At 44.6% G+C, this 27,775-nt stretch overlaps 3 protein-coding genes across 4 annotated transcripts in view; 1 reads left to right on the top strand and 2 right to left on the bottom strand.

Annotated features, from left to right (window-relative positions):
* Positions 1-455: 455 nt before the first annotated feature.
* Positions 456-9,571, bottom strand: naxd (NAD(P)HX dehydratase). Its single transcript, XM_012819612.3, has 11 exons — positions 7,946-9,571; positions 7,056-7,550; positions 6,421-6,565; positions 5,612-5,657; positions 5,408-5,496; positions 4,928-5,036; positions 3,228-3,278; positions 2,911-3,015; positions 2,684-2,804; positions 2,367-2,493; positions 456-1,595 (listed from the first exon to the last, which is right to left on the bottom strand). Exons 1-11 carry the CDS (start codon positions 8,439-8,441, stop codon positions 1,445-1,447), a joined length of 1,935 nt encoding a protein of 644 aa, XP_012675066.1. The 5' UTR covers positions 8,442-9,571; the 3' UTR covers positions 456-1,444.
* Positions 9,572-9,781: 210 nt separating this feature from the next.
* Positions 9,782-16,917, top strand: rab20 (RAB20, member RAS oncogene family). The gene is made up of 2 exons (XM_012819703.3): positions 9,782-10,259; positions 15,479-16,917. Exons 1-2 carry the CDS (start codon positions 10,070-10,072, stop codon positions 16,057-16,059), a joined length of 771 nt encoding a protein of 256 aa, XP_012675157.2. The 5' UTR covers positions 9,782-10,069; the 3' UTR covers positions 16,060-16,917.
* A 466-nt stretch (positions 16,918-17,383) lies between these two features.
* col4a2 (collagen, type IV, alpha 2) overlaps positions 17,384-27,775 on the bottom strand; it is a 64,315-nt gene continuing 53,923 nt past the window's right edge. For both annotated transcript variants that reach the window (XM_031584939.2, XM_012819691.3), the window contains 19 exons: positions 27,483-27,644; positions 26,962-27,132; positions 26,646-26,789; positions 26,076-26,201; positions 25,607-25,788; positions 25,451-25,514; positions 25,245-25,319; positions 24,634-24,741; positions 24,193-24,300; positions 23,293-23,364; positions 22,984-23,109; positions 22,768-22,884; positions 22,344-22,505; positions 21,980-22,078; positions 21,688-21,834; positions 21,349-21,465; positions 20,645-20,836; positions 20,224-20,510; positions 17,384-19,559 (listed from right to left, as the gene is read on the bottom strand). In XM_031584939.2, coding sequence (XP_031440799.1) covers positions 19,305-19,559; positions 20,224-20,510; positions 20,645-20,836; positions 21,349-21,465; positions 21,688-21,834; positions 21,980-22,078; positions 22,344-22,505; positions 22,768-22,884; positions 22,984-23,109; positions 23,293-23,364; positions 24,193-24,300; positions 24,634-24,741; positions 25,245-25,319; positions 25,451-25,514; positions 25,607-25,788; positions 26,076-26,201; positions 26,646-26,789; positions 26,962-27,132; positions 27,483-27,644 — 2,714 coding nt within the window. In that variant the 3' untranslated portion in view covers positions 17,384-19,304. The remainder of the gene's footprint in view (positions 19,560-20,223; positions 20,511-20,644; positions 20,837-21,348; positions 21,466-21,687; positions 21,835-21,979; positions 22,079-22,343; positions 22,506-22,767; positions 22,885-22,983; positions 23,110-23,292; positions 23,365-24,192; positions 24,301-24,633; positions 24,742-25,244; positions 25,320-25,450; positions 25,515-25,606; positions 25,789-26,075; positions 26,202-26,645; positions 26,790-26,961; positions 27,133-27,482; positions 27,645-27,775) is intronic.

Raw genomic sequence — 27,775 nt, 5'->3', positions numbered from 1 at the left:
GGTAAAGCTTAAAAACACAAATGCCACACATGACTGACAATCATGATAACCTTGTTTACTGGCTTAACCCTCTGTGCCTAAGGATGTTGTGTGGTCAAATGCTAACATTTGAGCACAAACTTGGGATAATGCTACTTGTCAGTTGATGTGCAAAGAGGACTATCAGTAAACATTGCATAACCCAAGAACAGAATGGCTCCGTGTCAGAATCTCTCACTGCTCTGTAGGGCCCTCTAGTGGCCAAACCTCAGCATTTCATTCTACTGACATCTGATTCACTCCCTTGGTCTTCTTCAGGTAAGAGGCAATGTGTTATTTTGTGGTCTTTTTTTCACGATATCACCTTTGGATAGAATCAGTGTGTGTGTGTGTTTTTTTTCTCTGTCAAAAGGAGCAGCAGGACCTCCTTCTGACGTCTCCATGCCACCACATTCAAATTAGACACAAACATAACATTCATTTAAAAAGGTCTGCAGTTTTCATTTTATTGTCTTTTAGGCGGGGGAACACCAAGCACATATATGCTGGATTTCGGTTTGAGAAAGTGATTGTCAAAGAGACAAGAGAGGACTAGAGAAAGGAATGGGCTATGTTGACTTGTGGCTAGTGTGCTACTATTCAATTACATGGAAGACAGATCAGTCCCAGGGGAACTGGTACACAGCCAAGTCCCTGAACACTGCAAACACTAATGATTCCTTACATCACCCATCTACATCTTTAAAACACTACATTTCTAACTACTACATCCATCTTGTCCTCAAGAACTCCAAGAGAAGTGTTCTTGACAGGAGCTTTAGTGATGTGAATTACAAGGGTGTGGATTTATCTCCATTTTCTGGTCTGAGGCAGCTGTCAGACAGCAGTTGTTCTTAAGTGGTCGGAAAATGGAGATGAAAACTTAACACAACCGTTCAGAGGTCCCTTGAAGGACTACAAGCTTATTCAAACTAAAAGTGCAAACACACGGACTGCTGATACACAATGGTCTGAAGATAAGAGGCACTTTTGAGTTCAAAAGAACAAACTAACCCAGTGTGTCATTCAGCCCAGTGTATGTCAAAATGACAAAAGGATCACAACAGAAAACTGCTTTCCACAGCTGCCACAATGGAGAACTAAGACAGTCCTACCTTTACCTCAGATGTAAAATATTCCACTGTCGGTGAAGGTACAAACTACTTGACAGTTTACAGAAACGTACCACCAAGTGGCACAAATTATCTTTGTCCCTTCACAGTTGACGAAGAGACGGATAAAAAGTAGTGCACATAGACAAGAGTGTGCTTGGGACAAAACCAGTTGTCTTGTGAATGCAGAACATCAGGTTTCTTTGCTTAGAGTCAAATACTTAGCAAACAGTGGGCTGGTACTCCACAATGTTTGTTTGTTTGTTTGTTTATTTATTTGTTGACAAGGGGCCGTGAACCCTAGCGTGCGTGTCTCAGCTCTCAAACAGCTTCTTGAAGGCGGTGCTGATCTCCTGGATCATGTCGGTTGTGGTGGTGGAGCGCCCGTGTTTGTGGAAAGCCTGCCGGTTGCACTGCCTGGTCAGGGAGGCGGCGCCAAACGCGGCCACCAGAGACGGGTTCACACTGAGGAAGAGTGCAGAGGAAGACGAGGGTCAAACGCTACAGTAGTTACCTAAGAAAGTAATCTGACTAGATTTTGAAGGTGGTTCTGCAACTCAAATGGTAGAGTGAGTGCCACGTACTCATAACATGCATACTTTCCAGGTGCTGTGAGTCAGTTCTGAGAAAAGCTCTAGGCAAAATATAAGACGCTAGACTGGAACTAGGCTAAATAAATACGTATAATATGTTTGCTGTATTTCCAGACTGTGTAACCAAGCTATTATTAAGCATTCATTTAGAACATTTCCAACAGTGACACAAAAGAGGATTAATATCCTATAAACGATTAGTATGCACTTTATCTATCTATGCATGTGACCCAATTGGTGGTACAGGTCACTGTTACATGAAAGCACTGAAAAAGCACTGGGTGTGAGCTTCACTTGATGGATTGACTTGAGCATAGAGCAGAACCATGTGCCCTGGACTCAGCTTCTGTAAAAGCTGCACTAAACACTGTAAGTGACACATTATCTCGACACGGTGGCTCTTAACAGCACAAACAAGGCTGAGCTGTGCCCAAAGCAGGATGTTTGAATTTCACACACCGTTGCCTCTCTCTGAGCACACACTTGCCATTCAGTTCCGTATACTTTGCCTTCCTTCAGTTTGCCGATGCCTCTTCAGTGAAGCACACGGCAGCTCACAGGAAACACAATCTGTCATATTAACACACAGACACACACACGCACACGCACAACATAACAGGCAGTCAGGGGTGAGTTACCTCACCTTGAACACTTCTTAGTGGCGTCTGAGGCGCTGAAGGCCCAGTGGGCGAAGGCCCCCAGGGAGCCCGAGAGGAGGTCCCCCTGCCCCCCACAGCGCCGGCCGCTCCCCTCCTGTGTGCACGTCAGCACTGGAGACCAGGGATGGAGATGACACGGGATGGAGATGACACGGGTTAGAGCTCTGAGACTGTTTGACGTCTGCGAGACTGCACTGTTCCCAGTGTGTCAAATGCATTGTAGAGTGTCATGCTGACTAGGCTGAATATCTCTGTGGGTTTGGGTGAGACTGTGCATGTTCCTGTGGATGCCGTCGCTCACCCATGTTGCCGTCGGTGATGAGGTCCTCCTCCCCCTTCAGCACCACAGTGAGGTTGCCCATGGCGATGCTGAGCTGCTGGGCATTCCGGTGATGGTCGGTGCTGTCCAGAGGCTCCTGGTGCTGACAGCAAACACACACACACACTCATAAATGTGTCCCTCATACATTTGACTGACTTGACTGAATGATTTGCATCTTTCTACTGTTGTTTAGCTATTGGTCTCACCAAGGCCTCGTAGAGTCGGCTAAATTCCATGAAGTTGGGAGTGAGGATTCCTTTCTTATAGCCTTGGATGACAGACGGCTGCTTGGCCACCAACCAAAGTCCATCCTGACACACACACACACACACACACACACACACACACACACACACACACACACACACACACACACACACACACACACACACACACACACACACACACACACACACACACACACACACACACACACACACACACACACACAATCAGCTAAATGATCTCCCAGAAGCCACTCAAAGCATTTAATGTACTTAGTTAAAGAGCATTCAGTACTCACTGCGTCGATGATTATGGGAATGTCCCTGGCCTTGGACTTCTCAATGACATCCTGTGGGTGAATGACAGTAGCACATTACATAGTCACTTACGGCTCCAATTTAACAGCTGAGCACCACGGGTTCTTATGCACAACAAAGAAGGGCATTGCGTAAAGGTATTTTGATTACTAGAGCACATTTATTTGGTAAGTTCCTAACATGCGCACAGACCTAAGTGTCTTCGGGGGCGGACCCTTGCCTCATTACGGTTTCTTTGATCAAAAACGTAGGCGTCTCATGTCATTTGTTTTGAAGAAGGCATTCTGCCACTTCCTTCTTTGACAGCAGACACATCTAATCTAACCTCTACACAGTTTTATAAAATAACATTGACCACTGAGTTACTAAATTCACTGATCAATTAACTCAACAAAGTGTGTTACCAAGTGGCTATGTGGGCAATGCAGTTAATAATCCAGTATCATTCACGGCGGCCTTTGGTAATGCGCAACAGAATAAGTAGGAAGTAAGTAGTAGTATTTTGTTTTGCATTTTACAGCATAGTACTCACTCAGTTTACACCACTGATCATCGAGAAGGAGTGCAATACCTCTGTCTATAGATGGGGCACTCTTGTCAAATATTTGTTTTGTTTTCACTGTCCATAGTGTTTCTACCTTTCCTTATTCATCTTAATCATCTTCTGGCTCAATAGAACTGTGTGGTAAAAGGTTTTGATTTGGGGCCTGATTGGGGACTGATTGGGGACAGTGCCCTGATTCTTTTCACCAAGGTTCATGCCTACCGTTGGATTCCTTGGATCAAGCAGAGTTCATCATATGACGTAAATTCCTGGCATAATGGATTTTTTTGAAAAGGATAAAAAAAAAAATTCACAGGCCACAGATTTTGTCCAATCTTTTGACAGATGAAACCAGGCCTCACAAAAGTCCTTTATATGGCTTATTGACTTTTGAAAGCATTCACCAATCCCCGCCAATTGAAATCAGCAGCAAAGCTGCCAAACAGGAAGTGAGGTCATATCTCAGCAACACCTTGATGTATCAAAACCAGACTTTGGACCCCATTTTTAGGGGGCACAAAACATGTAGGTCATTTCAACACTAGGAGCCGCTGCAATAATCAAAAATGTGTTTTAGCTAATAACTGTTGATGTGTTTGCCCCCCCCCAATTTTCACCAAATGTGCTACAGAAAACCCTCAGAGAAAACACAAAAATCCTTTGGCCATTACAGAAAAAATGCAATCATATCAAGGTCAATCTTTGCTGTGAGTGCTTAAAGCTCTGCACTTGACATAATCACATCAAGTTCCCATGGCAACTGGGCTGGGCTGTGTGGCCCCTTCATAGCTGCATGTAGCTTGAAACGAACATATGGGTTGACATTTCACAGTGAATCTGTCCGAGTTCAGTAATGTTGCTTGAAGTAGCATTCACCACAAAAAGCTGTGTTGTTGCAATAGTGATAGAGAGTTACGCAAGAATGGCCATCATCGTATAGGTAGCCTATAATAATTATTCTACATGAAGTAGGAGGCCAGAAACATAGAAAACTTGTTCTGATGCTAAGTATACATTTCCTGTAAGTTGTCTCATAAAGAAATCTATTTTATTAGCCTATTCTGTTCTGTATAAAACTTTATTGCAAATGTATGTGTATGTTAATGTGTAAGTAAGAGAGCATGTTTCCATCCTTACCTTTGCCGTCTTCAGCAAGAGGTCCTCTCTGCCAAGCCCTGGCCCCACCACTAGGGCGTGTAGCCGTGGCAGCCACTTCTCAATCTCCTCCACTGCGTTTGGGCTATCCCTACACACCACACACACACACACACACACACACACACACAGCTGCAGTGTTCACAACCTACATCCATCCTTACTCCACAAAAACGATTCCAGCATCTCCCCCACCCAAACACTGGCAACACAAGAGGATTAACTGATTTTGACATTGTTTTTCCCCAGAGAGTTAATCCATGAAGCCAGGCCTGCCCTCTGTATCAATCAGTTTTTCTAGACTAAGTATATGTGCCAATGAGGGTTATAGATTAGTTTGACAACTTCAGTGTAATGCTTGAAACGGCACAGAACAAACAGACCAGGGATTATTTACCAAATGGAAAGAAAGAAAAAAAGAAAGAAAGAAAGAAAGACAGACAGACAGACAGACAGACTCACAGCACTGGGTGGACTATGAGCTCGGGGCTATAGGACTTGATGACGGTGGCAGCGTCTTTGGTGCAGAACACATGAGAAAGGTCGGCTCCCTGAGGAGAAAGAAGGATGACAGAGGGGACATGTGAGCGTTTGAGACATCTCAAAAAGCCTCACAAAGTCTCCCCAAACATGACTGTGTTATCTGTATACTGCAGGAATACTTACTACTTTTAATGCGGCGATGGCTGCAAAGTAAGGTGCGCCCGTGTACCTACAAAAACAGAAGAACAAAAGACTGTTAATAAAATGTTGCCCTGTTTGAATATAAAGGAGAGGATGATTTATACATGGTCTAGTCTTGATGGAAACATTTCATGTTTGTCTTGCAAACACTTCTGCTTTCAGAAGGAGATAAGAACCACACAAGCGCTAACTCTCTGAATCGTATGCACTATGTACGCGTGAGCAATAGTGAAGAAGAAAGGGAAGGAACGAAGAGCCTGTTTGACCATCATGTAACCTAATAGTCATCAGGGAGCTTACGTTATTGTAAGACTCCACGACAAACCGTAAATAAGTCCACAACAGAGCCAATTTTTGTGAAAGGTGTGTCCCCGTTTCTTTAGTACCCTGCTTCATGCTGGACCCAATGTGATAATTTCTCCACAAACAATATGTTTTAATTTCTGCTTTAATTCTGAATCATTTGGGCTTTCTCTTTTGATCATGTCTTGGACAGTCGTATGGCATGTGATATTACGATACATGTTATACCTCCACCGTAGATGAAATTTCAGAAAAGAACATGTCCATACTATGTCTCCATTTCCAGTGTCCGTGTTTTCTCACGTTTCTCATGCACTTCTCTCACAGCAGCCACTTGGAACTGATTCAAAAGACACTATTGCCGTTTCCTTGTCCTTGTCTAGTATCCCTTTATATATTAAAAGCTGATTATCATTGTAACCATGGCTGGTGCTTAAGTGTGGTTCAGTGTGTCTAAATGAGTGCTTGGACCCTCAGGCCAAACTCACTCCTGACAGCCTCCTATGATGCCAATGCGTCCATCTTGGCCCTTGTGCTTTTTGGATGTCAGAGGAGGGATTATGTTCTTCACCAACTGAAGGGTGTTCTCCATGCTGTGCGCAGAACTTCCCAGGGAAAAGGAACGTTCTATGACTGAGAACAGAACACAAGAACAGTTGGTATCACACACTGACTCAAAGAATTGTTTAATTACTTGAGAGAATAGATAAAATGGCCTAAAATGGCTATTAATATGTTCATATACCACAGTTGTCTACAGCAATAGTTATGCTGTAAAAGCTCATCTTACATGGCACAATGCCCAAGTATGGCTAAATTTAGAAAGCAGCTCTAGTGGTTATTACACTTATTAAGTGTCTTTAAAACACACAGCAAGAATCTACCTCACTTCTGACCACTCTGTAAAACATTTGTAAATCCACCACTGCGTACAATTCAGTCAGCTACACTGCAAGCCTTACGTCCATCAAAACAGCAGAACAAAGACACATTTATGCAGGATGCAATCCCCTGCTCCTCACTGAGCTCCCATCCTCATGATCAACAGGCTGGGTCGGCCCATCCCACCCCCACCCCAGGCGGAGAGAGAGGTTAACGGAAGCTCAGAGCTCTAACGGCAGACCTGGGACAGTCTCCAGGCCGTGGTCTGGGAGGTGGTGCCTGAGTGGGGACACCGTGCCGTGCTGGCGCTGCTGCCGTGAGTGCTGGGAGCGAATTCGGGACCACGAGGACGAGGCGGGGGCGACGTGAACAGACATGGGCGTAGGGGAGGGTGCAGACTGCATGGGTGTGGCAGAGACGTTGGCCGCCGCCGCTGCCGTACCACCTCTGCTGCCTCCGCTGCTGTCGGCGATACCACCAAATATCTGCCCGAGCACGTGGAGCATGTGCAGCTCGCGGGCATGTTCGGCCTCGCGCCGGCGCTCGTCCTGGTGCAGCCGCTGCTCCTCCATCTTGTAGAAGTTCTCCTCAGCATCGGCGCTCTGCTCCAGGAAGCGTTCCAGCAGCTTGTCCAGGGGCAGGCTGGCCACGCGCTTCCTGCCCCGCCGAGAGGGCCGACATGAGGACGTGGACGGGGTGGTTCTGGTCTGTGCGTTGATGGGTTTAACTGGAACACCTACAGCACAGTTGGATTTGCAAGGTGGTGGTAAGACATTTTGGTTTACCAAAGGGTCACTAATCACACAGGTGCTTTTTGTTAAATATAATCAGCATGACATAATCCACACATCAATCCGACAGCTACTTTTATCTGTCGAATGCAAAATTTAAATAGGATATTTTCCAAAACTGCAAGCCTCATCAGTGGGAATGGTGCTGGCAAGGCAATTTGAGTAAAGGTTCCTGCACAAGGGGGGACAGTACAGCACAGTATACAGTCTCCACTACAGCTGTCAGTACTGTTGGTTTTCTTTAGGCACCTCTTTGTAGACTACTTGTCAGTCACTGACACGGTCAAAAATACCTTAAGAGTAGTGAATGTTTAACAACAGAGTGTAGTGTTAAACTTACTTCCCACTGTCACAGGTATGGTGTAGGACGGGTACTCAATTTTCACGGGATGCTCTGCATAATCAGTAGCGCTTGGCATGTAGGAATCCGACGACTGTTCCGTCCCCTCACCCTCCTCCTCTGTGCCATCCATCATCTCGTCTCCAACGGCAACACTGTCAATCATTTCCTGTGGGTCCACTGTTGGACGATTACTTAATATCCGCTCCATCTCCTCGAAGAACTTGCAGAGTTTACGATACTGTCCGTTGTTTTTCGTGAAAGCATCTTTCGCCTGATAATATTGCCTTTTCAGGCTCTTCACGCGTATCCTGCACTGATCAGGTGTCCTGTCGTAGCCCATGTCTCCCAGGCGGCTGGCTACATCTCGGTAAACATGACTGTTTCTGAAGTTGCCATCCAATGCAGTCTGCACGTCCTGCTCCCCCCAAATAGTTAGCAATGCTCTTGTCTCCGCATCCGACCACAGAAATCCCCGCGTTGGATTCACCAGCATGATATTTCACACGGTTCCACAATTCTCTTGAATCTGCAATTGTTATTCCACGACTAAAGCGACCAAGTAGAACAAATCCCCACTACTGATTCTTGCAATTCATTGCATCAACACTAGCAGGCAAACACTTGCTAACTGGCTAGCTAAAGAAAAATCCCGTTACGAACAAAACACCCTAATCTGGCCATTCTCGAAATATGCACTGCCCATAGCTGCTCACTTACGAAGCCCACATTCCAAATGTTGTCGTGATAGGCTTATGTTTACGTATATTTTGGCATTGAGACACTCAACATTTGCAGAAGGCAGCTCGCTAGCAACGCTTCTCTAAACTCCACTACGGGGTCCTCAGAAACGTCACCAACATGGTGCACTTCGTCATTCGTTTACGGTACGACACGGAACATGTCCGCTGGGTGATAACACTAATCTGAAATTAGACTTCTTATAGTAGATAACATATGCAATGTTGATATAAATAAACTGTACAGCGTTAACAGACAAATGCACACACTAAGCCTACGTGGGAATACTTGATCATTATTGCTATCTGAAACTGAAATCTATAACGTTACCACAACATTAGAGTTGTGCTTTATTTGCCTGCCAAGTATAATACAAGAGCAACGAATACATGTCAATGTTCACTGTTCGTTTAAGGTTGCGATTTGTCGACTGTCATACCTTCATCGCCCCGATAGACCCATTTTAACGCCATTGCAATGGCTACAGTAATGATGCAGATCAGTGACACTCCATACTGCATCTCTTGACGCCTGTCCAGACCTCGCGGGAGGATTAAAGAAAGTCACAACAGTCGTGGCCGTATATTCTTACCTAGAGAACGAGGGTAGTTTACAACACCAGCTAGGATAGCGAATACACGTAACTGTGTCATGGGTGATCTTAAGGCAGGAAGCTATCTTGTCAACACAGAAAGTCATCTAATGCGATGAGCGTGAATTAACCAATAAGAAAGCGGGACGGGGCCCGTGACTTGTAAGTGTTGTCCAGTCACTACTCACTAAACTAAACTTAGATAAACAACCATAAACAGATCAAACTTTATAGTGGACAACGATGAAAATGTCCAACCACCTTCTTATATCCACAGCAACCCAGAGGTAATTACTCCGTACAGTAGGCCTGGGCTGAGCCCATATCCCAGCCTACTTCTATAACTTTAAACTACGAAACTGTGGGACACAAAATAATGTGTTTCAAGTGTTATTGCGAAAAAAAATTGCCAATATTAAACATTACCATGCTATTCTAGTGTTTGGAGTAGTTTACAGGTGATTTGTTTTGGCCCCTCCTTCGACAACAAGTTCCTGTGTCGTCACACTTTGGAAGCTCCAGAGTAGCGATATGTAGAAGAGTGACCACGACCGTGCGTGCTTGTGATGATGACTAATTAGTCAAGACATTTTGTTTCGAGGCTAAAAAGTCACCTCTGCTGCTGTTGTAAACTATACTGTTGTCGGGTATGCTAGAACAGAGATCTTACGGTCATGTGTTTCTTAAAGCTCAGTTCTCGTCCGTAGATCACGCTGTTTTTAAATGAGAGTTACGAATAGTCTTCAGCTTGTTGACCTCTCGCCGCTAAACAGCGTGTAGTACCAAAGATCATGCCTGAGCGAGCGAAGATGAGGAAGCCCGACGTGAAAGTTGTGATACTGGGTGACATGAACGTTGGGAAAACTTCGCTGCTTCATCGGTACACGGAGAAAAAATTCAAAGACACTGTCAGCACCGTTGGCGGAGCCTTCTTCTTGAAACAATGGGGACCTTATAATATCTCTATCTGGGATACCGCTGGTAAACTTGCTCACTTTAATATTCACTTTTGGAGTAGCAAGAAGTAGTGTTAGTTAAACGGGCCTGTGATATTTAACATGAGTTATCAACATTCTTTGTTAAAGGCAATAGTGTTCGGGCTGTACTGTTGTATTTTGGTGAGGGAATCAGCCTACCTGTTGAGTAGATTTCACACGCACCTCGTGACTACTCAACATCTGAGGACAGAGTTTTAACTAACGTTACCCTAAACATTCACTAATGGACTGTCAAGAACTTGGATGTGTCTTTTGGTCAGTGTTGGGTTCCACCACAAATTGTATTGGGTCAGCTATACAAATATAGGCCTAGGCCATCCTTGAATGGCTTTAGAAGAAAACATTTCATGCGTACTCAGACTACTTACATGATAACCACCAGCTCACTGCTTTTTTTTATCAGTATGCCAGTCACCTTATTCTCGTCCCATTGTTTTTGCATACAGTGTAAAGTTATTTAGCTGACGTTCATCAGAGTCTTACACTGACTGCAAGAAGCAGAGTAAGTCTGGGGGAGTGATGGTGTTGGAAAAGATTGCCAGTGTATAGTAAAATTGGGGGTTAAAATGTAGGGATTAGGTTTTCAAAAGTCCAGGCATCATAGATGTAGGTCAGCTGAACTGTCATAAGTGCCGTCTGTTCGTAACCTTAGAAATTCCTCAATTTCTAAGATGAGCTAATCCTCATTTCTGTTCTTGTCAGTGTGACAAACCATCATGCCTCAAGACGAAGAACACTTTATGACACAATAGTTCCCCCTTTTTGTCAATGTGAAATACCACAGTGATGGACTGTTTGGAAAATGTGGTGGTGGTGGTGGTGGTGGTGATGAGGTCATATTGACATTACCATAGTAGTCTCTGCATTAAGGCAGACATTTCTCAAACTTCTGAAACCTGGGCTCACCCTTGTTTGTTGACAACAAACTTCAAGCCAGTCTATTCTCCAACAGCGGCCTAACCGTTTGGAAGTCAGTATGGTTTTATTTTCCTAAGTGCTGTGTGATCGTCAGCAATCACAAGCCTGATCCAGACTACCCCCCCAGGGCCAGTTTCTCAGCCAGCTGACCTCATTCTGCTGTGGGCATGAAAACCAGAGGCAGGGCATTGAACTTGGCAAACATTAACAGGAGTGTTATTTATTTGTTCACCAGAGGGCAGTGATGTAGGTCAATCAGTTGCGTGAAAACTGTTGTTGTTGTTGTGTACAGTTCTGGGGGGTATTCGGGGTAGCTCGCTAAGCGGTTTAGCAAGCTAATTTTCAGGCTAAGATAAAAAACGCCCCTCTTTTTGGTTTGTGGAAGCAACTTTCGATAAATCACCATAGTAACATATCAATTAGCACTAACCTACTCCAGCGCAGGCTAACTTAAGTGTAGCTGGATAAGCTTGCCACACCCCCGGAAAAAGGAGGGATCCCATTGACCAAGGAGCCATATTAGATAGTTAGATTAGTGTAGGGAGAGAGTTCTTTGCGATCGCCAAGATCCATTATTCCATCATGATGAGTTCTTGTATGAATGCTACTGATTCAGCCGACAAGGAATAATTAATTAAGACCTTCTCGAGTCATTTATTGCAAACACCACAGTCGGACATTGACTGTCTTCTGCTTTTTTGCGAGTGGTACATTTTTGTAGTGTCGTTGATGCGGAGAACAAAGCACTCATAATTATATGACAGTGTTATTAGTACACCATAGCATATCATTATTGTAGAAAATGAAAGAATAGAGAAATACACACAATTTATTTTCACTGCTTCAATTTATTGCATTTGTTACTAATACATTTACATTTAGTAATTTAACAGACACTTTTATTCAAAGCGATTTACAAGGAAATGTAAAACTACACTGTGTTTGGAGGTGAGGGGAGACGAACTAACTAACTTGCAGTTACTAACCGGCAGCAGTATCCTCCGTACCAGGTCACACTTGCCATAGCTTATTCATACAGATATCAGCACACAGACATCCTCACACACCGCTTCTTGTATTGCTCTCACAGCGGTGGCGGTGTTGAATTTTGCCATGATTATGGTCTTGTATTCTTTATAAGCGTTCATGTTCATCTCCTGCTCGCCAGCGGAGAAAAAAAAAGAGCCCTTTTCTTTGAGTTTAGAACCATTATACCGTTAGAAAATCATTGTTTTGGTGATCGACCTTTCCTGCCTTTTGAAGTAGAACATGCACGCGCAATTGCCCTGATAAGTTTAGCCTGGTTGAAATGAACCACATGATTTGGATGCGGATCAGCCGTTGACGAACCGATATTTGCTGTTCTCAATCAGCTCGCTAATGTTAACGGGCTAAAAGGACAATTGATTAACTTAGCTTCAGCCCTACGACGAACGGGGCCCTGGTCATTTCTGCTGCTTCTTTGAGGCATGGTAACATGCATTGCGAACGCAAGACAAGGAAGAGGAATGATGTGACTGTGCACAACGTCAGTGTTGTTGAAACTGGGTGATGGGAAGTGAAACAGAAAAACCTGAGTCACCTAGTTCTCTCTCACCTCTCTGGTCCTGGCAGGTATCTAAGGGGTCACTGGTTACATTTGGGCTGGGTGTGGTATGGCGTGTTGGCCAACATGATGCAAGAGAAGTTAGGTCGCTTTAGTCCCAGGCAGACCCCTACAGCCAAGAGAGAGGAGACCTTGCACTTTGGGGCGTTTTTCCCAGATAAAATTCCTCTGTTTCTATTTGTTCATTGGTTTAAGGCTGTGCTTTGATCTGTAACAGTAGTAAGGCCCAAAGAACGAGTGCTAAGATAGCACATCCCTTACGTTGGCAACACAAACAGGTCTATGTCTGCTTAACTGCATATTTCTAATTTTGGGATTAGGCGGTATTATATACAGGGGTATTTAGAAATACATGGGTATTGGATACAGGGGTATTTAGAATTCCTGAAGGTATGATTTGGAATGCCTCAAATACAGATGCTCCTTTTCCTGTTAAACTGTTATGGAGCCGAAAATAAATAATTGGGTTGTGGTGACTACTCGCACGCAGAACTAATATTTCATATAACTTACGGCGATCTCGCCTATTCTTGTGTGTTTACATTGACGTTGACGGGGTGATTAGCCTACCTTGTGTGTTCTGCAACTAGGAAGTGGAGTGCTGTTGACATAACTGATAAATAAATATATTGGTATCACATTCTGTACACCCTGGTGAAATATCAGTAAGATATGAAAAAACAGTTACCGCCCAAGCTTAGTTGACCGTATCAGTTAGCATAACGAATATGTGGTGGCACACACAGTTCTGTTTCTTTTTCTTCAAGTAAGGATCGGGCTCTGTCTGCTTCACGTAAGTGAAATTGATAAAGCTTGAGGTTTGACTGGGCCAGATGACATGCAGTTTCTCATGCTGGTGAATGGAGATGTAGGGATCTCAGCAAGACCGAAAGGCCATAAGGTGAAGCCAAGTTGGGTCAGTGTGACGTGTGAGGGTGAGCTCCCACGGGGAAAGTTGCTACATGAAGTTTCGTTCTTCGCTGTCATTCCCGTTATCGCTGGTGCTTAGTCCACATGTTGCAACATGCTAGCTGCAACCAGCAAAACCCCACAGAGTAGTTTGGTTTCTGTTCTTCAGAATATAAAGACACTGGTTTGAACAGTGGTGTGAGTGTGCTCGTGTAATTGTCACCCTGGAGTCTAGTGGTTTTAATTGTGTCCTCAGTTTATTGCTATTTGATCATGGGAGTTATCATGGCCTGGTCCTTTAGGAGAAAAGTTTACACCATCGGTCGGCACTTTGAAAACCTGAAGGTTCTACCCAAAACATTGGTTTGCAAAAAAAGTTCCTTTTGGTCCAAAAAAGGCTCATCACCTGTAAATAGATAATGGAGGATGGCATGGCTTCTTCTCGAGCCCCCTTATTCACAGTGACTTGCACTACTGTGACGGCATGAGCCTAACTGAAGTCAGCAAGCACATCTTATCTCTACGCATAAGACCCATGACTGAAACTTGGCTGGATGACTTCCTGTGGAAGTGTGTGATGTCCAGAGGGTGAAGCAATACCATTATTTCGTCACGTGCTATTTTAGAGAGGCTGAGAGGCAGCATGTACGTGTGGGACACGAGGGTCAGCAGTTGCTACCTAGATGAGGGGGTGTTTGTGGGGTGGTGTGGGGGGGAAGGTGGAGTGAGATTGCTCTTTGTCCTATTTCACATCCTGTTTTGTGTGTCTGTGTGCAGAAAAGGGCCAGCACAGCAGATTTCTGTGTTTGCTAACTACCACTTGTCTTTATCGGCTTCCAAAGATTCACCTTTTACCATACAAAACTTTGAAATGGGTGGGTGGGTCCTCAAACAAAGAGCCTGTTTCACCCTGAGGCTCAGAATCCCCTGCTCCTTTTGATTTTCCTCGCTTACGTATATCATAGAATTTAAAGTGCTCTAGTTTAGAAAGTCCTTCATTCCTACAGACAATCCTGTTGTTGTTGTTGTTGTTGTTCATGCTGTTTGAGGTTGAATCGAGTGCTGTGCGTCTTCCATGCTCTGACTGTAGTGGTGGGGCATCGGAGGAACAGAGCGCTCTCCTCACAAGTCCACTGCAGGCACAAAAGCTCTCAGTGGGCACTGCTCGGGCCAAACCCACGGCTCACATACTTTCCCTTAACAATGACCTCCTGTGTTCAAAAACAGTCAGCAGCTTTCGCTGTGTCCACCTGTGGATCTGTTCGCTGTGTGTGTGTGTGTGTGTGTGTGTGTGTGTGTGTGTGTGTGTGTGTGTGTGTGTGTGTGTGTGTGTGTGTGTGTGTGTGTGTGTGTGTGTGTGTGTGTGTGTGTGTGTGTGTGTGTGTGTGTGTGTGTGTGTGTGTGTGTGTGTGTGTGGGTGTGGTAGGCCTGACCTGAAACATACTAAGGAGCTTTTTCATGTTTTGATTGAGTGTGTTTATCTGTGTGTTTATCTGATGTCATAAGTGTCTAATTCAGATTTCCATCATGCAGCCATGGGTTCTGTGTGAGGGAGGGGACTGAAGGATCCCTGTGTGTGTGTCCATGTCGCACCCATCTGTTTTAGCCTTTGTGTTATTACTTGACTCATCATCATTATCTCATGGTGTTATTTAGCCTTTAACCTGCCCTTCCTATACTGGTTTGGATTACAGAATTTGGCATGGTTTAAAACAAATTGAATAGCACTTTTACAGAAGTATAACTCCCCTCTCTGTCTCCCCCTACAGGCCGGGAGCAGTTTCACGGCCTGGGCTCTATGTACTGCCGCGGTGCCTCTGCGGTCATCCTCACCTACGACGTCACCAACTGGCAGAGCCTGACCGAGCTCGAGGACCGCTTCCTGTCACTCACCGACACGGCAAATGCTGACTGCATCTACGCCATCGTGGGCAACAAGGCTGACCTAACGGAGTCGAGCGCCCAGGGGCCAGTGCCTGAGGACGGGCAGGGGGAGCAGGAGAGCGTGGGGACTGAGCTCCGGCCCACTGGTGGTGGTAGTAGTAGTGGTGGTGGTGGCGGCGGTGGGGATGCCCTGCACCAGAAGCAGGTGAACCAGGATGACGCGCTGGCGCTGTATGCCCGGGTGCTCCGCTACAAGGGGCTGGATGGCATGGCCTGCCCACCTGGCGAAAGCTTGTGCTTCGAGACCAGCGCCAAGACGGGCTACAATGTGGATGTGTTGTTTGAGACCATCTTTGACATGGTGCTGCCCTCCATCCTGAAGAAGCGGCGCGAGGGCGAGCCCTCCACCGTTGACCTGGAGGACTGCCGGGTCCCCAAGAGCATTAAGGGAGGCTGCTGTGCATGATGGGAAGGGGGAGGGATGGTCTTGCAGGGCCAGGCCAGGCCAGGCTACCAATTAAAACCCATGTGAGAAAAGTTGTTGGGTGTAATATGGAGAGGTTGCTGAAGCCTCCAGTTTACTCTTGGTCCAAAGATCAGCTTGTTTTGGGGGCTGTGATAACATGTGAATGTCTGAATAAATCAAATTCAGACTGGGGCTTGAGGTATTTTCCCCCGCGAAAACAAAACTGGCCAGCGCCCTCTCTTTCATGCTGATGTCAATTCAAAGGCTGTTCAAACAATCAACAGGACAAGTTTAAAACAAACACTGTCTTTATTTCTGTGTGAATAGCGGAGATGGAGTAAAAAGTGCACATTAGTAAGGTGGATTTTTGCCTTTAAAAACAGAATTGTGCGAGAGAAAAACAAAACATTGCAGCAGTGTTCTTCATTGACATGTGTTGCAAATCAGTCACTGAAGTACTTTTCTTGTTGAATGTTAAGGGACTGGGAAGCACTTAAAGGGCAGTGGCAGTAATCTTTACCCTGCGCCTGAGATGACACTGAATGACTCCTTTTTCAAGGAAACATTTAAAAAAAGATAATAAACAGTCAGTGTTGAGTGATCTATGCTTGAAATGTAAAAATAAAAAATGTAATTTTTTAAACATATAATTTTTATCAATCTATGTAATGAATCACAATAAATTGCGTATAATTTTAAAGAAAGACACCACTATATTTTCCCACAAATTGTATACAAAATAAATATGTCTCTGTTTGTTATTATTCATAACAATTATGAGTAAATTCCTAGCCTCCTGCATAAGCAAGTTGGAACCAACATTCCAACTGACCATGTATTAAAGCTCATTGCATTATAGTCTTATGATGTCTGTTCTTGCACTGGTTGCATATCTTCTGAAGATAATATATTTTACTCCCAAAGAAACCCCTAAAATGGCCTAATGGTGAAATGGTAGTGTAGTTTTTCCTTTTAAATGCACTGTATGCAAGGTCAGAAAGCACTCCTTGCGTGTTCCTTGTACAGATCAAATGGCTTGTTGAAATGCAGGCACAGGAAAGCAGTTGTGGCCTCAGACTACAAATACTTTGCTAACTGGTGTGGGAAACTTTAAAGACCATGGGTGCATGACTTAATGAGGGTTTGTTTTGTCTTTCAGTTGATGAGGGTGAAGGGTGGACCTGAAGGTGGTGAGCTGTGGTGGTGCGAATTTCAGGGATGAAGTTCCAACTCTCTCACTATGCTACAAAGCTGACAAGCAATTGCTTGCTAATTTCGCATTACAAGTGTTAATTGTTTTCACTTGACTCAAAGACACCACGTGTTTGGTCTACTTGTATGAGATTTATGGCATAAAACATTTAATGGCACAAAAACAAGTTCAACCTCGGACTGGTCAGCTTAAAAAAAAAAAAACACGGGGACACAAAGTCTAACAATCAAAAGCATGTATTTTGTTGTTATTCAAGTACACTAACATTAGACATATTCATAAGGTAGCACTCAAATATATCCAACATAATTACATTACAACAGCCACAGGAACAGCTTACAGATATGTGCCATTAAAACAATGGAAATTTACAAATAGAAACAAATAAAAAAAACACAAATTGGCATCATTCTTATGGGCACTTTATTGAAGCTGATCAAAGTACGCAACCAAATGAGTTGTGCTGAGGAGACTGTTCAGCAAGGTCTAACCTGCACACTGGACCAGAATATGTGTATCAATGCAAGGCCTGATGGCTACTCATTATGGTTGTCTTGGAAGAGTGGGTTTGGTGTCTGTCTTTCTTTTTAAATATCAGACCTCAAATGCACACTTGTATGTCTATCAGACCTCACATGTCCTCTGAACACACTCCTCTGTGGAGTTTACAGATTGCAGTGAAGCTGACAAGAAAGCCTTTCTTTATAAGTGTAGGTACATTTACTGCAGTATCTGCTTTCATTCTGCTGGCATGCATTCATGTCAAGGACAACACGGTTGTCAGACATATACAACATGTTTCTGGTCAAAGGTCTACTTTGGGCTTACCTGTTGAAGACACACCTCATGTATTCTTGGTGTGAACTCATATAATAACAAGAAAATCAGTGCAATTTGTGTAAATATATCATGAAACTGTTTAAGGGCCTATACACTTTCAGCTCTACAGTCTAGTGGACTACACTGGAAATGATAAAAAAGCACAGTATTATTCATATGCAAGGATAGATTCAATGTTGGAACTGCAGCTTAGCACTGTATAGTTTCAGGCTCATAGTGAGTAGCGGGCTTGGAAGATAAGAACAGATTAGTAATACACATAACACAGACGGAAGAGCCAGAGAGTGTCGGTGCAGACACTTTAAAGGGATATTCCAATGCTAAAACAGAAAATGAATATATATTTATATTTATATATATTTTTTAATTTCTGGTTTCAGAGTAAGAGCAAGTAAGTAAAACCAAGCATTTGCAAAACGACAACAAAAAAACTCCAAAATATCTGAAACCATTCTGTGCACTGAATCAAATCTTTTTGATTTTTTAGACATTTGGCGTATCACTTAAACCTGAATCTGAGACTACGCTAGATTTTGAACTAGTGTGAGTGAGGTTAGGAGATTCATTTTGGAAGTCTTATTCAATAACCTGCGCTTGTAAGTGAACTGGAATGAACCAGTCACCGCAATCCCTTCACTAATTCAGACAGGCCATTTCAAATTCCATTCCACCAGTGGATGACTCACTTAAAGGTCACTCACACATGTGAGGATCAGTGTTAGAATAAATGCATGAACAAAATGAATGTGAAAGAGATCTTAAGAATCTTTGACAGAAAACAAGAACATGAAGCCAACAAGGGAAGCAGTGCATACATACGGGCATCTTTGGTTCAGCTGTACTTTGTTGTTATTAAAAATGATCATTTTAATACATAGCTGAGGTAATAAGTTAGACAGGAAGCACCAGGTTCATATATAATAAGAAAGTACAAAAATGTGATTTTTTTTTTTACATTTGTTTTTCTTAAGGGATGGAGTGCTACGCCAGATGTGGGGGACAGTGGTTTATACACTTGCGTAAGTTCTGCTAATGGTGTGGTCTGCACTTGGTGTGGGACGTAGGGTTGGTGGTAGAGCACAGGTTTCTGGTGTGTGTGTGTGTCTGTGTGTGTGTGTGTGTGTGTGTGTGTGTGTGTGATGCTTTGGAGTGACGGTGGGAACCGGATGTGAGCTCAGGGCGTCAGATTGGCTCACAAGTTCTTCATGCAGACCTGGCAGCGGCTGATGCGCGAGAGCAGCTGGCCGGCCTTGAGCGTCTCACTTCTGGGCGAGCTGTGGAAGTTCTGCTCGGTGGACGAGAGCCAGAAGCTGTACTCATTGGCGAAGTAGTTGCACGAGCCCTTGGCGCCGTTGCACTCGATGAAAGGCGCGGTGCGGAAGTCCTCCAGGCACGAGCCCGGCGACACCAGCGATTGGCCACCGCCCTCGCCTCCCGATGCAGTGTGCTGTGTGTGGGGTTGAGAGAGGAGAGAGAGTCATAATGTCATCCACACGACTGGTTACAGTTTCAACACAGAGATGTTCAAATTGCTGTTGACCTTCCTTACAAATTGCAAACAGATATAACACGAATATAAATCTTTATTTCAGACGGCAAAATCCATATAAAATAACAGACATACAACTATAAAAAAGAGAGAATAGACTGCTGATTGGGTTGCATTGCATCAACACCATATTGCTTACTTCAAAGAGCAGTCAACACCTCCCTGGAATTACCAGACATTAAAATCATGAGGAACCCAAATTAGTAATGCTATGTGATAAAATAGCTTAATTAAAGACAAAACAAGAGAGTTTGATGCCACAAAGGTCCTAACAAGAAGCAAGACTTTCACATTAGCGCAGGAATCTAAATCTGAGGCTTCCTAATTCTCCTCTAATCTGCAGACAGGGCATGCGGCAGTTGGCCGTTAAATCTCACAATAGCCATAGCAATGATGGGGGGGACCCTAAATGATTCAGGGGGCCGATGCCTTGACAGGGTCCCTGAAACAAGCCAGGCCATATATATATATATATATATATATAAAAATGTTTTTTGTTTTTAATTTTTTTTTTAATTTGTATGGGTCCCGCAATGTCCTAGCTACAGGCTCTGTATCTCACCATGAGGAAGGAGTATCCGATCCACATACTGCGCCAGCCCTGGGGGCACTGCGGGATGGTGGTGTCCTGGCTGTGCACGGCGATGGCCACCGAGGGTGCCTCGCACACAGAGCAGCGGCTGATGTACTGCTTGATGTCGTGCCTCTCCACCGCCATCATGGGAATGGCTGCCGTGGTGGACAGCCAGTAGGACTTGTCGTTGCGGTTGGCATAGTAGCACAGATCCCCAGGGTTACAGTAGAGGAAGGGCATGGTGCTGAAGCGAGGGAGGCAAGAGCCCGCCAGACCTGAGAGTTCATGGAGTTAACAACAAAAACATAATGCCACTTGTGAACACAGTTCAGTGATACGCTGATACTTTAAATATGGGCTCATAATGGGATTTGTAAGTGAAGATTTGAGAGTGGATGAGAAGAATCACCTAGGTCTTGGTTGTGGGCTTTCTCTTGGCCCTCGAAGTAGAGCAGGCTGTAGCCGTCCCACAGCTTGGACATGCCCACTGGACACATGGGCGACTGCTCGGACTGGCTGTGCTTGACCAGCAGGTAGCCCACGCTCACGCTGCGCCCAGGCATGCCAGGCAGACCAGCGACGCCAGGGTGGCCCCGAGAACCTGGATGGAGGGGTGAGATGGGTGGGAAATAAATCCAGACAGAAAGAAAGCAAGACACATTTTAAGAAAGAATGAACGAACTAGGAAAAAGAATGGCAGGTGAACTTTTAAAACATGGAATAAAGTGCAGGAACTTCATGATGAAATAAGATCTATATATTTTTTCCACAACACTGATGTGAAGTATGAGTATCTGTGTGTTTATATGTGTGACTCCTATGAGTATATGAATACGTATATGACAACTTATGTCCTATGGTCCTATGATATAAATGCTGGATTGTTTGATCCAGAAATCCCTTGTTTCACATAACTTCCTTGATTATGAATATAAATCACATAATAACATAAAAGACGGTGTATGCAAGTGGAGTTCTGAATATTTTGAGTCTGCTTAATCACTGTTAGTCACCCAGAAGCTATGGTTAACTGGCTGTCCAAATCCTATCCATAATCCACTGATCTAGCCTAGAATCTCACCCAAACAAAACAACCAACGTTCTCAATTGTACCTTCCAGGCCTTGAAGACCAGAGTGTCCCCCGTGTCCTGGATCTCCACGGAAACCAGGTGTTCCCGAATGGCCACTGATTCCTGGCATTCCTTTGTGTCCTTTAGGCCCCAGTAGGCCTTGAATGGGATAGAGAGAGAGAGAGAGAGAGAGAGAGAGAGAGAGAGAGAGAGAGTTATTATTCACTACCAATGCCACATATGTTTAGGTTTCAAAGAGAGTGTACCTATCTATTATCTCTCTCTTTCTCTCTCTCTCTCTCTCTCTCACACACACACACAGACAAACAAAAAATACACACAACTATATGCGTACACTCTCATTAAAAAGGGTTGTTCTACCTTGATCTCCTGGTGTTCCTGGGTAGCCTGATTGTCCTGTAGACCCAGCAGGTCCCCATGATCCAGGTGGCCCCTGTGGCCCTCTCTCTCCAGGGACTTGGACTGGGCTAGGAGGAAGTCCTGGGGATCCTGTAGTCCCAGGGAAACCTAGTGCAAAACAAAAGAGCAAGCTTAGATTTCAATGATGGGTGAGACTCTGCGATAAATTAAGGACTGGTGTACTGCATAATAACCTATGTTATGTTTCTTACACATCTATTTTACAGAACAATCTTGATCAAAGTGTCATTACCTGTTGGTCCAGTCTGTCCTTTTGGACCCGTGAAGCCACGGTCTCCTTTTAGACCCGCCTTACCAGGAGGTCCCATCATTCCTGTTTCACCTTTAACCCCTGCAGGTAACAAACAACACCGTTTTAAGACAGCTGGGTTTAATTTCTTCTGGTCGCACAGACCCAGACATACGTTACGAAAACTATGAGGGATTCGGATTCGTAAACTTTGGTGAAGAAGTGCTGCAGGCACATCTCCAATCATGACCCATCAAGATTCATTTTCATCTTTCACTTCAGAATGCATGAACCCCTGAGCAAGACAAAGCATCACACTCCTGGAGTCTGTATGAAAGAGTGTGAGTTAAATTGCATCCATTCTTACCTTTCTGTCCTGACACCCCTTCTGGTCCAGAGTATCCTCGCTGTCCTCTGTCTCCGTGGAGGCCCCTCAGGCCAGGTAAGCCAAACAGGCCTGCTATGCCCTTCTCTCCCTTTGCTCCAAATGGGGATGGGATGCCCGGAGTGCCTCTGGGTCCAGGAAAACCTAGAGAACGGAACATGTCATGGTAAGCAGAAGCAGAGAGCCATCCATGCAACCATCATACCACTATAGTTTACGAAGGATAATCGTTTTACACCCTCTCTCTTACACACACACACACACACACACACACACACACACAAACACACACAAACACACACACACACACACTGATTAACTAACTATCTTAAAAATTACAAATGCTGTTGCTGTTGACGTCTTTACTATTGTTCAATAAGTATTGCAATAACTTGTTCTACTCCACCTGGGAATCCTCTCTGTCCAGGAAAACCAGGATCTCCAGGCCGTCCAGGTCTGTCAGGAGTGCCTCCAAACCCTGGGGAACCCTGTGGGCCTTGAGGGCCAGGCCATCCTTGATCACCTGAAGAGCACACATTAACCATCACTCGACATGAGGGACACAGAGCAAGGAACACTTTAGCAGAGAAACTGTGAACTCCATTTCCCATGATTCCCCTACCTTGATCTCCTGGGAATCCTTGCAGGCCATCTCCCCCTCGGTTGCCGACCTCTGTGCTGGGGACACCGGACTCTCCCTTCTGCCCTTTAGTACCAGGGTGACCTGGGGGCCCGACTGTGTCACCACCTGAAACCACAAACACGTATAAGTAAGCTCGCTGACTAAGACGTGGTCAGATATTGAGCTTCATTCTAAAACCTGACCAAAGAGACAAGTTCTCCGTGTTTGCCGTCTGAATTTAAGAGGTGGGCCTTGGGTTCCCTTATATTTGCAAATTCATGATTCTGTGTGATGGTACAAAAAAGGTACCTGGAATGCCAGGCACTCCCTTGTGTCCTTTGAGGCCATCGAGTCCAACAATTCCTTTCTGGCCAGGGAAACCTGGAGAGAGAAGCACGACATCCATGAGTAGATTCTGAAGATGTTTGCCTTGCACTTTCATTATTTCCTATCAAATTAAAGCAAGGCCTACACCCACATGTCAATGTACTGTGCACAAAAAAACAGCTGGCAGGGAAAGATGCAATGTTACATCTCTGAGCTTTCCTGACTTGTTTGGAGCCTGGACGAAAGTGAAACCTCAGTGGTAGGTCACTGAGCCCAGAAAGCATTCTTTTTCTTTTTGAATAATCAATTGGTTATTAATTAAAGCAGCTTGAAGCTGAAGCTAGCTTGAAGTTAGCTTAAAGCTAACTGACTTGCAATCTTGGCTGAGCTCAAAACACAGCGGACCCTAGATAAACCCAGCATTTAACAGTTGTTAAGTGTTTCAGGTCAAAAACACCCTTCACTGCACCATGCTTGTAGGATATTTTAATATGATTCAGGAAGAATTTGTCAGATAATTAATTAAATTAGATAGAGGGTTATTCACACAGAGTCTTACCAAATAAGTTCAGATAAGGGGTTGGCCCACGGGATAAAGAGGTGGGTCATTATATACATTGTAAGCTTTCTGATTGGGTGGAGTTGGATAGGAGGTCAGGGGATTCATTGGTTAAAGGGTCAGCCAGTCAGGGCTGGAGTGGGAGTGTGAGATGAGGTTTAAATGTCTGGGCGCGCGATAATCTTGTTAGAACTTTCCGGAAAGACTTCTCTTTGTTACTCTATAAATGCGCAATAAATCCTACTCAAGACTTTTGTATCTGCTGGTTCCACGTCTCCATTTCTTGCCACATGCTCTATTAGTTAGGTGGTTGATTACTGTACCTGGTTGTCCACCATGGCCATCAGTTCCTTTGTTTCCGGAGGTACCCGGGACTCCAGGCCAGCCCTTATGGCCCTGGGTGCCAGGGGACCCCTGCTGTCCGTCAGACCCTAATGGCACAGTGTGGAAAGATGAGATGATCAAAAGCAGGCAGAGGGAGAAACTTGTGTGAGTGAACAGAGTGAGAGCCTGCTATTGTGTGGATCTGTGAATGTCACTGTAGATACTGTTCCCAGCTGGTTAGGCAAGTGTCACATCTACTCATAGTCTGTGAATGCTTAAGTGGAATATATAAATCACATGCATGGAAAGTCTGACTACTCAGAGGAGTAAACGTATGATAATTGTCTGATGTAAATGTTACGTGTTCTATTAGAAGCTAACGCGTAAGCAGTTAAAGAAGGCCAGTAGGACAGCTGTTGTCTATCTGCTTAACAACATACCTAGGCCTCCAAAACCACCAGGTTCACCTGGTCCTCCTTTCCTGCCATTCATACCAAAGAAGCCAGTGTTGCCTCTGTCTCCCGGGACACCGATGAGCCCCAGGCCACCTGCAGGGCAGACCAGTTGCGATACATCTTCAGTACAGTTCAAACTGAAAGGAGTCCTGTGTAGCTTTGGTCCATTAGATTACACTACTATGGGTCCCTGAACACAGATATTTTGTACTCTTGCGCATTTTCTTTTTACATAAAATGGCTCACTGGAGGAACTTCCTTTTCCTTTCTAATCTGATAACAACTACAGAGTGTAGAAAGTAGAACTAGGTCAGTAACGCTAAGACTGGACCCAAGGAAGTGCTTGAAGTATTTATTATGTGCGGGCAACTAACTTTAACCGTCTGTGTTTTCATCACTTTTGAATGATTAAACTGTGATGAAGATGCAAGTGGCACTGAAATATCATATTAAAAATAATTGAATTAATGCCCTCTTGTCTATGGTCTGATATGAGGAGAGAACCCATAGTTTTAACTGGTGCTAAAATGTGAATTTCTATCAAAGTGATAAGGACCATATAAGGCAAAGATAGGAATGACCTTTGAGTGTCTTACCTGAAAAACCTGGTAGCCCTGGTTCACCCCGGTGCCCGGTAGCTCCAGGGAGATCAATAGTAGGACCATGCTCACCTAAAACACGCACAAGCGTGCACACACACACAGAGACACACACACATGCACTGAAGTGATGCCCAAGAACCCAAGTTCACCTTGTAATTTTTTGTTCAATTGCCACTATAGCCATTTCTTTGGATTTCTACCTTTGACACCCTTGAACCCGGTCTCTCCTGTTCGCCCAAAGGCACCAGTTCCACCCTTCTCCCCCTGTCAGTTCATGAAATAACCACCACATCATTTACTTCTACACATTAACAAAAGGATAGAACAGGACAAAGGAGTGTAATCAACATTCTTACCCTGTATCCTGGCATTCCAGGAAATCCTCCAATTCCTTCTGGACCGGTGGGACCTGGCAAACCTTTCTGGCCAGTAAACCCCTCAACTCCGCATTCTCCGTGCACACCCTTCACACTACTGGGCTCTCCTGGGTAGCCATCGTAGCCCTCAGCACCAGGAACCCCCGGGAGGCCTTTAGGCCCTGAGTCATACACAAGGAAACCATAGTATATCAATTAATGTGCTGTGTAGGGCAGGCACAGCCACTTATGTGCCCAAGATAACTTGTTGGCAAATAAAAAAGAACATGTTTATTACAACAAAGTGGACCTCGGTGTATCACAAGTCAGCCTTCAACTACACAATTTATCAGTTCATTCAAACTGATCAGACTGATTGATCTGGTTGAAGATCAATGAAAACAGAATAAAGACATAGACCTGGCTCTGAAACAGAGAGAGTGCTTTCTCCCAGCATGGATGGACTCACCTCTGGGGCCGGTGAAGCCATGCAAGCCTAGAGTGCCGTGGTCCCCCTTTGCACCCTTCATCTCCTCCTTCACCTTTAGCATCATGACAGGCTTCTGTCCTGGTGGGCCTGGCATGCCTCTGGCCCCTTTGAGAGGAACACAACGAGATTTAGGGATACTGGACCTAATGGAGAAGTTCAGATACTGTATCCTATAAAGAACAATTGTGTCTTATATGTCCAAGCCAAGATCTCAATGTTTGTGCTCACATGAAAAGGCTCACTGGAGGAACTTCCTTTTCCCTTTCTGATCTGATAACAACTACAGAGTGTAGGAAGTAGAACTAGGTCAGTAACTCTAAGACTGGACCCAAGGAAGTGCTTGAAGTATTTATTATGTGCGGGCAACTAACTTTAACCGCCTGCGTTTTCATCACTTTTCAATAATTGGACTCAAGTGTAGATGCTTGTGGCATTGGGATGTTTGTTGCCTGTGACTTATAACTACTGAGTGCTCCTTGGATCCAGTCGTAGTGACGTGGCCTAGTTCTTCCACCTACACTATGTGCGTCATAGTGAAGTAAGACTCACCCTTTAGGCCAGGACTTCCCATGCCACCCTTCAGCCCTGTTCCTCCTGGAAGTCCAGGCTGTCCTTTCACTCCAGAATAGCCCTTCAATCCACTCACCCCTCGCATACCAGTAAACCCTGGCATACCTTGATAACCTTGGTAACCTGAGCAAAAGAACCAAGAAGAAGCTATTACATGGCACAACAGATCAGCACAACTGCTACTGAATACAGAAATGCTCACAACCACGGCATTCAAATGTTTTCAAATATAAAACACAGTGTCCAGATATGAAATTCATCATGCAGGTGAAGCCTGGAAGGGAAGCTGACCAACCTTTCAAACCTTCAACACCAATGTATCCAGCTGATCCTGGATTTCCGGAATCTCCCAGTGGCCCTGTGTTTCCAGGGGCCCCCTCACCGCCAGGTGCACCAGAAGACCCTTTAAGGCCGACGGGCCCTGGGGGGCCAGGGTCTCCATCAGTCCCCCGATCTCCAGGGAAACCTGCCATGGGCAGTACAGTTGCATAATTACATGAAAATAACACATGACTGGGGGCTTTGATTTTTTATATTTTGTTGTCAGTAGGGTCCTTTTCGGGGGCAATGTTATTTGTAGTTTAAGTGCATGCTACTGTAATGTGCCCAAACACTCCGTAACTCTGAAAGTGTAGCATTTCTTTTTTTAATTACATTTTTAATATGTAGGTTATGCAATCTGTTTGGTGGACCACCAAATCAAAAATAATAATAGATTCTCATCTAGGGTAAACTGGTCAAACATTGTAAACAATCTCTAGAACACATGTGCATCCTGATGCATACTTTATTCTTAAGCATTTTGCATGTATTAACCTGGAAGTCCGTTGGTTCCTTGAGGTCCTGGAATACCAGCTGTCCCTGGCAGCCCAGGGAAACCGTGCTTTCCTTTCGGGCCTGGTCGACCTAATTCTCCTGACAGGCCAGCAGGACCAAATTCACCCTTGAAGCCTATCATGCCAGGCATGCCATCCATTCCTATGCGGGCAAAATACAATGGCAAACACAATCAGTTTTTATTTCACAATCTATTTCAGAACAAAAGGGAAACATGAGGCATGTAAAAAAACCGAATAAGTATTCCTGATAGGACTATTTCACAATGAAAA

This window comes from Clupea harengus, chromosome 2, assembly GCF_900700415.2.
Source record: "Clupea harengus chromosome 2, Ch_v2.0.2, whole genome shotgun sequence".
Classification (NCBI taxonomy): domain Eukaryota; kingdom Metazoa; phylum Chordata; class Actinopteri; order Clupeiformes; family Clupeidae; genus Clupea; species Clupea harengus.
Note: the sequence above shows the minus strand (reverse complement) of the source record. Positions and strands in the feature narration are given on the sequence as shown.

Bases quoted from the DNA above. Each gene is read 5' to 3' on its own strand.
- naxd (XM_012819612.3), bottom strand. From the start codon at position 8,441: ATGCTGGTGAATCCAACGCGGGGATTTCTGTGGTCGGATGCGGAGACA. The intron at 5,037-5,407 runs GTGAGTCTGTCT...TGTGGTGTGTAG, and splicing joins CTCATAGTCCACCCAGTGCT to GGATAGCCCAAACGCAGTGG. The intron at 2,494-2,683 runs GTGAGCGACGGC...CCTGGTCTCCAG, and splicing joins CATCACCGACGGCAACATGG to TGCTGACGTGCACACAGGAG.
- rab20 (XM_012819703.3), top strand. From the start codon at position 10,070: ATGCCTGAGCGAGCGAAGATGAGGAAGCCCGACGTGAAAGTTGTGATA. The intron at 10,260-15,478 runs GTAAACTTGCTC...CTCCCCCTACAG, and splicing joins CTCTATCTGGGATACCGCTG to GCCGGGAGCAGTTTCACGGC.